Source organism: Salvelinus fontinalis, chromosome 5 (genome assembly GCF_029448725.1).
Source record: "Salvelinus fontinalis isolate EN_2023a chromosome 5, ASM2944872v1, whole genome shotgun sequence".
Taxonomy (NCBI): Eukaryota; Metazoa; Chordata; class Actinopteri; order Salmoniformes; family Salmonidae; genus Salvelinus; species Salvelinus fontinalis.
The window spans coordinates 26,337,093-26,346,123 of record NC_074669.1 but is presented as its reverse complement, the minus strand read 5'-3'; the positions used below and the strand labels follow the sequence as shown (position 1 = coordinate 26,346,123).

General features: G+C 49.5%; 1 protein-coding gene across 1 annotated transcript; it reads left to right on the top strand.

The window, feature by feature from the left end:
- The first annotated feature begins 205 nt into the window (after window positions 1-205).
- Window positions 206-7,656, top strand: LOC129855409 (transcription factor MafA-like). Its single transcript, XM_055923046.1, has 4 exons — window positions 206-835; window positions 999-1,280; window positions 4,424-4,642; window positions 5,875-7,656. Exons 1-4 carry the CDS (start codon window positions 206-208, stop codon window positions 6,019-6,021), a joined length of 1,278 nt encoding a protein of 425 aa, XP_055779021.1. The 3' UTR covers window positions 6,022-7,656.
- The last annotated feature ends 1,375 nt before the right edge of the window (window positions 7,657-9,031 follow it).

The window sequence follows — 9,031 nt, the reverse complement described above, 5'->3', positions numbered from 1 at the left end:
CTCTCTCACAAGAACACAGGAAGACTGCTTTTTCCACAGAGGACATTTGTCAGTCAGTCCACAACTGGACACCAGGGCTGTCTGAGAGTCTGGAGGCATCAGGCCTGTGGCTGTGTATGGACTGCTGCTGCACTAAGACAGAGAGGCGGATTAACACACAACCCTGACACACGGACAAACTCAGTCTGCTCCCAAAGCGGTGGCCATGTCGTCTCCCTCTCTCCCCATGCCCTCCCTCCCCCCCAGTCCACTGGCCATGGAGTACCTCAATGACTTTGACCTCCTCAAGTTTGAGGTGAAGCCTGACAGTCCTCCTCTTCCTCCCTCCTGTACGCTCCCCAAGTCTGGCCTCCCCCTCGACCCCTCCAGTTCCCCCGGCCCCGGCCCCTACACCAACCACCCTCCCCAGGACTCCAGCCTCAGCTCCAGCCCATACAACTCCCTGCCCCCCTCTCCAACGCTGAGCGATGCCCACCCACCTCCCTCAGCCTCCTCCTCCCTCTCTTCTTCCTCCTCCTCCATCTCCTTTCCCCTGTCCATCTCAAACAGCTACACCTCTGGCATCAGTTCTGGCTCTCAGGGGAATATGGAGGGTAGCCCCTCCCATGGGGGTGCCGAGGGTCCTAACCCTGCTTCTTTGGAAGACCTGATCTGGCTGGCAGCACTTCAGCAACAGTTTGGAGGGGAGCCGGGGGGGCCTGCATCCCTGTTGGGGGCCTTGGGAGGAGGGCCAGAGCGGGGAGACAGAGAGAGGGGGCCGGTTGGCAGCTTCCTGGGCTGTGAGGACGCAGTGGAGGCTCTACTGAACTCAGCTGCTGCAGCTGTTAGCTCACAGGTATGTAACACTGTCCAACTTGTCTAAGGATGTCTGTAAATAATATGTTGTTATTCTCTTTTGATAGTGTGTTCGTAATAACATGTATAGACTATAATCAGTGTTTCTATTTCTCTCTCTCAACCTCTTTCCAACCTTCCACTGCGTCTCTTCTCTCTCTTAGTTTCCAGTGCTTTCCCAGAGTTCCAGCAGTAACCTCGGGGATTCAGGAAGTGACAGTGGAGGTGACATATCCTGCTCCAAGGGGACAGATATGTGCCATCGTCCACTCCTCTACCTCTCCTCTGGCCCCCAATCACTCCCTAACGCCAACCTTTCCTCAGCAACCTACCCACAACCCCAGAGCCCCTCTGGTCGACTTCATCACCATCACCCACATCATCATCACCACCACCCTCACCACCCCATGCATGGCCATCATCATCACCATCATCATCACCTCCAAGTAATTAATGGGGTCAGGGGGCATGACAGTATGCATCAAAAGATGGTAGAATAACTGAGATAAGTGTCACTGTGGGAAGGCTAGCAACAATAGCACAACACTGGTTGGAACAGGAGCATATGGGAGAGGCGAGGGAGAGGTGATAGAGGGATCATGCTGTAAGGGATTGGGATTAAACCATTAGAACATGATTATGGGTGCATGTCGTGTACCTACTTTATGTATAGAAAACATGCCTCAACACTGAGATGACAATGAGTTTGGCTGAAGACCTTACATGTTTAAAAATGCATTATTTGTCCTGCAGGGGCAAATGCAGAATATTGAATTAAATGTAACAATAGATGCATGTACCTGTAATGCGTCAACATTGATAAATGAACTGTGTTAAAGCTAACACTTACTAGGCTACATCAATAATTCTAGGGTCTCCCCTGGCTTTGCAAGAGTAAAGGGAGCTGTGTGCGGGGCTGCTAGCGCTGCTGTATATGGAAAGTTCAGTACTGTACTAAAGCTGCATTCCCCATCCAGGTGTCTGAGAGAATCTCTATGTACAGTGTGTGAAGCACAGGGTGAGCTTATGATAATATCTGCTATTATTGCCGTGTATAATCCTGATCACTGTCACTCACACTCAGTCAGATTACCTGACAGATTATGGACATGTGCTGCTAAAATGTGCCTCCTGACACAAACAGTTAGGCACACTCACATCACACACACAACCACATATGCACAACTCAGACTGGCACGCCCTGACCTTAGAGATCCTTTAAATTCTCTATTTGGTAGGTCAGGGTGTGACTGGGGTGGGAAATCTATGTTTATATTTCTTTGTTGGCCGAGTATGGTTCCCAATCAGAGGCAGCTGTCTATCGTTCTCTCTGTTTGGGGATCATACTTAGGCAGCCCTTTTTCCCACCTTCTGTTGTGGGATCTTGTCTTTGTGTGTTGCATGTGTTGCACTCCTAGCTTTACATTAGTTGAGTTGTTTATTGTTTTTGGTGGAACATTTATAATTGAAAAAAATGTACGCCTACCACGCTGCACCTTGGTCTTCATTTAACGACGGACGTAACAGAAGATCCCACCACCAATTGACCAAGCAGCATGGTCAGGAGGACTGGACCTGGGAGGAAAGCATATCCTGCGCCGGCTCTACGCACTATGCATCCAGTGCGCCTTCATAGCTCAGTGCGTCCCGTGCCAGCTCTCCACACTCACCGAGCTGGAGTGGGTATCCAGCCAGGACGTGTTGTGGCAGCTCCCCGCACCAGGCTTCCAGTACGTCTCTTCAGTCCGGTGAGACCCGTTCCGGCTCCACGTACGAAGTCTCCAGTGATGATCCATGGCACGAAGCTTCCAGTGATGATCCATGGCACGAAGCTTCCAGTGATGATCCATGGCACGAAGCTTCCAGTGATTATCCATGGCCCGGAGCCTGTAGTGATGACTAATGGCACGAAGCCCCCAGTGATAATCCATGGCCCGGAGCCTCTAGTGATAATCCATGGCCCGGAGCCTCCAGTGATGATCCATGGCCCGGAGCCTCCAGTGATGATCCATGGCCCGGAGCCTCCAGTGATGATTCATGGCCCGAAGCCTGTAGTGGTAATCCATGGCACGAAGCCTCCAGTGATGATCCAGGGCCCGGAGCCTGTAGTGACGATCCATGGCAAAGAGCCTGCAGCGACGGTCCCCAGTCCGGAGCCTCCAGCGACGGACCCCAGTCCAGAGCCTCCAGCGACGGTCCCCAGTCCGGAGCCTCCAGCGACGGTCCGCAGTCCGGAGTCTCCATCGACGGTCCGCAGTCCAGAGTGTCCAGCGACGGTCCGCAGTCCAGAGTCTCCAGCGACGGTCCGCAGTCCAGGGTCTCCAGCGACGGTCCCCAGTCCAGGGTCTCCAGCGACGGTCCCCAGTCCAGAGTCTCCAGCGACGGTCCGCAGTCCAGAGTCTCCAGCGACGGTCCGCAGTTCAGAGCCTCCAGCGACGGTCTGCAGTCCAGAGCCTCCAGCGACGATCTGTATTCCAGAGCCTCCAGCGACGATCTGCAGTCCAGAGCCTCCAGCGACGATCTGCAGTCCAGAGTCTCCAGCGACGGTCCGCAGTCCAGAGTCTCCAGCGACGGTCCGCAGTCCAGAGCCTCCAGCGACGGTCCGCAGTCCAGAGCCTCCAGCGACGGTCCGCAGTCCAGAGCCTCCAGCGACGGTCCGCAGTCCAGAGTCTCCAGCGACGGTCCCCAGTCCAGAGTCTCCAGCGGGGGTTCCCAGTTCAGAGCCTCCAGCGACGATCTGCAGTCCAGAGCCTCCAGCGACGATCTGCAGTCCAGAGCCTCCAGCGGGGGTTCCCAGTTCAGAGCCTCCGGCGATGATCCACGGTCCGGTTCCTCCGGCAACGATTCACGGTCCGGAGTCTCCGGCGACGATCCACGGTCCGGTTCCACAGAAGCAGAGGGATCAGCGTAGGGAGCGGGGGCTACGTCCTGAACTGGAGCCACCACCGAGGGTAGATGCCCAACCGGAACCTCCCCTATAGGTTCAGGTTTGCGGCCGGGAGTCCGCACCTTTGGGGGGGGGGGGGGGTACTGTCACGCTCTGACCTTAGAGATCCTTTATATTCTCTATTTGGTAGGTCAGGGTGTGACTAGGGTGGGAAATCTATGTTTATATTTCTTTGTTGGCCGAGTATGGTTCCCAATCAGAGGCAGCTGTCTATCGTTCTCTCTGATTGGGGATCATACTTAGGCAGCCCTTTTTCCCACCTTCTGTTGTGGGATCTTGTCTTTGTGTGTTGCATGTGTTGCACTCCTTGCTTTACATTAGTTGAGTTGTTTATTGTTTTTGGTGGAACATTTACAATTAATGAAAATGTACGCCTACCACGCTGCACCTTGGTCTTCATTTAACGACGGACGTAACACAGACACACACAAACAATCACAGAATCATTCTTAAATAGACGAGCAGACTGTAATCTCATATCAGTATTACGTATAGGCCTACTTGTAACTAGTCCACCATACCAGCTCCATCATATTTCCTTCTATACGTAAGTCAGACAAACATGTTTAAGTCCTCTCCACAACTGAAATTCATGTCAACATTTTGAAGTAAGCATCTCTCTCCACCTCTCCCTTTGTGCAGTGTGGTGGGGTGGATGAACGTTTCTCGGACGAGCAGCTAGTGAACCTGTCAGTGCGGGAGCTGAACAGACACCTGCGAGGCGTCAGTAAGGACGAGGTGGTGCGTCTCAAGCAGAAACGTCGTACGCTAAAGAACCGAGGTTACGCCCAGTCCTGCCGCTACAAACGCTTGCAGCACCGCCACGCACTGGAGTCCGAGAAACACGTCCTCACACAACAGGTAGGATACAATACAATAACAACAACACACCATTGCCAACAACTCCAAAGTTAAAGCTCTAAGAACTCTCTAATCTCTCTGTCTCTCTCCTGTCTGTCTCTCTCCTGTCTGTCTCTCTCCTCTCTGTCTCTCTCCTGTCTGTCTCTTTTCTGTCTGTCTCTTTTCTGTCTGTCTCTCTCCTGTCTGTCTCTCTCCTGTCTGTCTCTTTTCTGTCTGTCTCTCTCCTCTCTGTCTCTCTCCTGTCTGTCTCCCTCCACTCTGTCTCTCTCCTGTCTGTCTCTCTCCTGTCTGTCTCTCTCCTCTCTGTCTCTCTCCTGTCTGTCTCTCTCCTGTCTGTCTCTCTCCTGTCTGTCTCTCTCCTGTCTGTCTCTTTTCTGTCTGTCTCTCTCCTCTCTGCCTCTCTCCTCTCTGTCTCTCTCCTCTCTGTCTCTCTCCTGTCTGTCTCTCTCCTGTCTGTCTCTTTTCTGTCTGTCTCTCTCCTCTCTGTCTCATTTCTGTCTGTCTCTCTCCTGTCTGTCTCTCTCCTCTCTGTCTCTCTCCTGTCTGTCTCTTTTCTGTCTGTCTCTCTCCTCTCTGGCTCTCTCCTGTCTGTCTCCCTCCACTCTGTCTCTCTCCTGTCTGTCTCTCTCCTGTCTGTCTCTTTTATGTCTGTCTCTCTCCTCTCTGTCTCTCTCCTGTCTGTCTCCCTCCACTCTGTCTCTCTCCTGTCTGTCTCTCTCCTGTCGGTCTCTTTTCTGTCTGTCTCTCTCCTGTCTGTCTCTCTCCTCTCTGTCTCTCTCCTGTCTGTCTCTCTTCTGTCTGTCTCTCTCCGGTCTGTCTCTCTCCTCTCTGTCTCTCTCCTCTCTGTCTCTCTCCTCTCTGTCTCATTTCTGTCTGTCTCTCCTGTCTGTCTCTCTCCTCTCTGCCTCTCTCCTGTCTGTCTCTCTCCTGTCTGTCTCTCTCCCGTCTGTCTCTTTTCTGTCTGTTTCTCTCCTGTCTGTCTCTCTCCTGTCTGTCTCTCTCCTGTCTGTCTCTCTCCTGTCTGCCTCTCTCCTCTCTATCTCTCTCCTGTCTGTCTCTCTCCTGTCTGTCTCTCTCCTGTCTGTCTCTTTTCTGTCTGTCTCTCTCCTCTCTGTCTCTCTCCTGTCTGTCTCATTTCTGTCTGTCTCTCTCCTGTCTGACTCTCTCCTCTCTGCCTCTCTCCTCTCTGTCTCTCTCCTCTCTGTCTCTCTCCTCTCTGTCTCTCTCCTCAGTTGGAGCAACTACAGTGTGAGCTCTCTCGGGTGCTGAGAGAAAGGGACACCTACAAGGCTCGCTATGAGAAGCTCATCAGTACAAACAAGGCTCAACCTACCCGCGCCAAAAACTCCCCCTCACCACCCCCTGATTACTTCCTCTGAGGATATACCCATGTTGGAGGACAAAAAAGTGAGGGATGTGAGCGGTGTGTGAAAGAGGTCAGTCTAAATAAGGCTGTCACTGAGTAATCAGACTTGGGGAGGAAGGGAGGGAGGGTTTGGTGTGTGTTTGCGTGTGTGAAGGTTGGCAGGCGGGTAGTGAGGTTAGGACAAGGTCCTATATGACTGTCAAATTAGCCCTCTGAGCAATCAGGTGGACTGTTAACTAAGGGTTAGAATCGATCCCTATATTTCTTCATAAACAGGACTAATGGTGAAAACTGATATCACTGTGACGTTCATAGTAGCACAAAGACCCAATGAGACATTTTCAGGATGCATCCTGCACTGGTGAAATCAGGGCATTGAAGGACACAGGTCATCCTCAGACTGACCAATGCGAAACCAAGGGCTTGTCTTCCATAAAAAAGCTCCATTGTATAATTCATCGCCCCTATCAACTGATCTATGCATATTTCTTTCAAGCAGAACAAATGAAAAGATGAACTTATGTCCAGACACTGGTTGGGTTGAATCCATTCTCTGACAACACACTGACAGCACCCAACACAGTGTGATGGTGTAGGTCAGCTGGGCTCATTGGAAACCCAAAGGTATGAGTAGTGCAGTGGTGCAGGATGTGTGGTGGTGTAGGATGATCTTCAAGTGTCCATGACATGCAGTTGTACTCACCAGCTAATATTTCACAGTTGCCTACCAAGATGTTTTTGCTCACCAAGACATGTTACTCACTATCACATTTGAAAGATAAATAATCATAGAAAAAGAATGTACAAGGATCATTTCCCTGAGAGTATTATTGTGGTTGTGCTAAATGAATAAAGAGATACACTCATGTATAGAATTTATGCATTTAGAAAAAGCATGGAAACGAATCCATACTTTGCTTGTTGAAAATAACAAAACTATGACAATGAAGAATAATTGCAGTGTGCTATCTGTGATTGGTGTTTTGTTTCAAGAGGATGAACGGGCATCCCAAGAGAGCTCCTCTGTCAACTTGTACTGTAGGAACTCCACAATCAATCAGCTTTCCCACTAAGACGTGAAGCAAGAGACTGTGGTTGATGTAGTTGTTGTGGTCAATTTGGTCTGTACAAAGAAAATCCACAAAAAAGGCAACGAGTGCAAAATGATATGTGTGACTGTGTATTGTCTTCCAACTTTAATATTACAATCTAGGGTGTGCTGAAAACACTTTTGTAAGAGAGCGACACCATAATGCAACAAGCACCACAGAGCTGGACACTGTGGATTCTCAAAGACTGGGGTGAAATGCAAGACAATGCAGACATACAGAGACATCTCGTGAAATTTGACCAGGGTAGCTACATTAGAGCTATTTTTTTGGCTAGGTGTAGTTTAATTCATTGATTTATCTGTTTTATTTATTCACTTATTTATTCACAGTATTTATTCATTGTTTATTTATGTACCAATTCGTACTATTTTAATTTGACTGGTTTACAATTTCATCTACAACCTTAGTGTGTACTTTTATTTCCAAGCAGGATAAATCAATACTTCAATTATCTTCTTGATTATTTTCAATAGTTGGATTACAATCATTATTGCCATCATGGCTTATGCTCCTGTTGTAGTGTGGTTTCCTATGAAATAAAGACAATATTTTTACCATCCTTGGTAGCTATGTTTCTTTTACACTATTTCTCTGAATTTCTCTCTTTGTCTCCGTTTCACTTGTGCTTTAAACACCTAGTAATCCCTCTCTCTATCCCTTCTGTCCCTCCCACTTTTCCAATCTCCTGTAGACCTGTTCTATTTACTTCATCCGCTCTTCCATCTCTCTCTCCCTCTATCTCTCTGTCATTCTGTGTCCATCTATAGAGAGGCAGTGACCCTGGTTGAGCTCTGTTTGGGATGACCTCACCCTTGGCCCTGCCTCCCTCTCTGTGTCTCTCGCTCACTCTCTGGCATGTATAATAGGGACAGGATTAGGGCTATAATAGCGCCCTGACTGCTCACTGCCGGAGTCCATTGTAGCATTGTGTGGAGAGGACGTACACAGAGTTACATGAACACTCACCCCACTCACAGTTACACACAGCTACTCACACTCACATTCAGGCAGGCACACAACACATATGTTAAAATACACACAGTTTCCAGTGATGCGTAAATTAATTCACATTCGTACAATCTCAGCTAGAAAATATTCAAGGTGAAAAATGTAAATGTGTTTTATTATTATCTTTACAGAGAGCGGGATAGAGAGAGACGGGAAACAGACACTAGCACTGGTGGACTTACCATTAGGCAGAAAAGGCAATTGACATCATCAAGGGGCCTCATGAGCTGGGATAATAAATAAAAAAATAGACATATAAAAATATACAAAATAATATACAAATAATTTCTCCGCTTGAGGCCCCCCCAAGCTCCACTTGAGAAATAATAATAAAAAATAAAAAATCTGTCTGTTTAAGCTAGAGATATATATGTTTTTTTTTACCCCTTTTTTCGTGACATCCAATTGGTAGTTACTGTCTTGTCCCATCGCTGCAACCCCTACTGACTCGGGAGAGGCGAAGGTCAAGAGCCATGCGTCCTCCAAATCACAACCCTGCCAAGCCGCACTGCTTCTCGACACACTGGTTGCTTGACCCAGAAGCCAGCCGCACCAATGTGTCAGAGGAAACAATGTCCAGCTGGCGACCGAAGTCAGCTTACATGCACCCAGCCCGCCACAAGGAGTCACTAGAGGAACAAGGACAAGGAAATCCCGGCCGGCCAAACCTTCCCCTAACCCAGAGGACCCTTGGCCAATTGTGCGCCGTCAATTGTGCGCCGCCTCACGCCTTGTTCTCCAACTCATCTCCCAATCATGGCCAGCTGAACCCAGTTCTGTAGTGACACCTCAAGCACTGCGATGCAGTGCCTTAGACCGCTGGACCACTCGGGAGGCCCTGAAGTTACTGGGCCGAAAAATGAATGTGCTGTTTTATATCTCTCAGATACAAGACAGACACGT

Excerpts from the sequence above, each read along its gene's own strand:
- LOC129855409 (XM_055923046.1), top strand. The coding sequence starts at position 206 with ATGTCGTCTCCCTCTCTCCCCATGCCCTCCCTCCCCCCCAGTCCACTG. Across the intron at positions 836-998 it reads CTGCAGCTGTTAGCTCACAG|TTTCCAGTGCTTTCCCAGAG; the intron begins GTATGTAACACT and ends TCTCTCTCTTAG. Across the intron at positions 4,643-5,874 it reads AACACGTCCTCACACAACAG|TTGGAGCAACTACAGTGTGA; the intron begins GTAGGATACAAT and ends CTCTCTCCTCAG.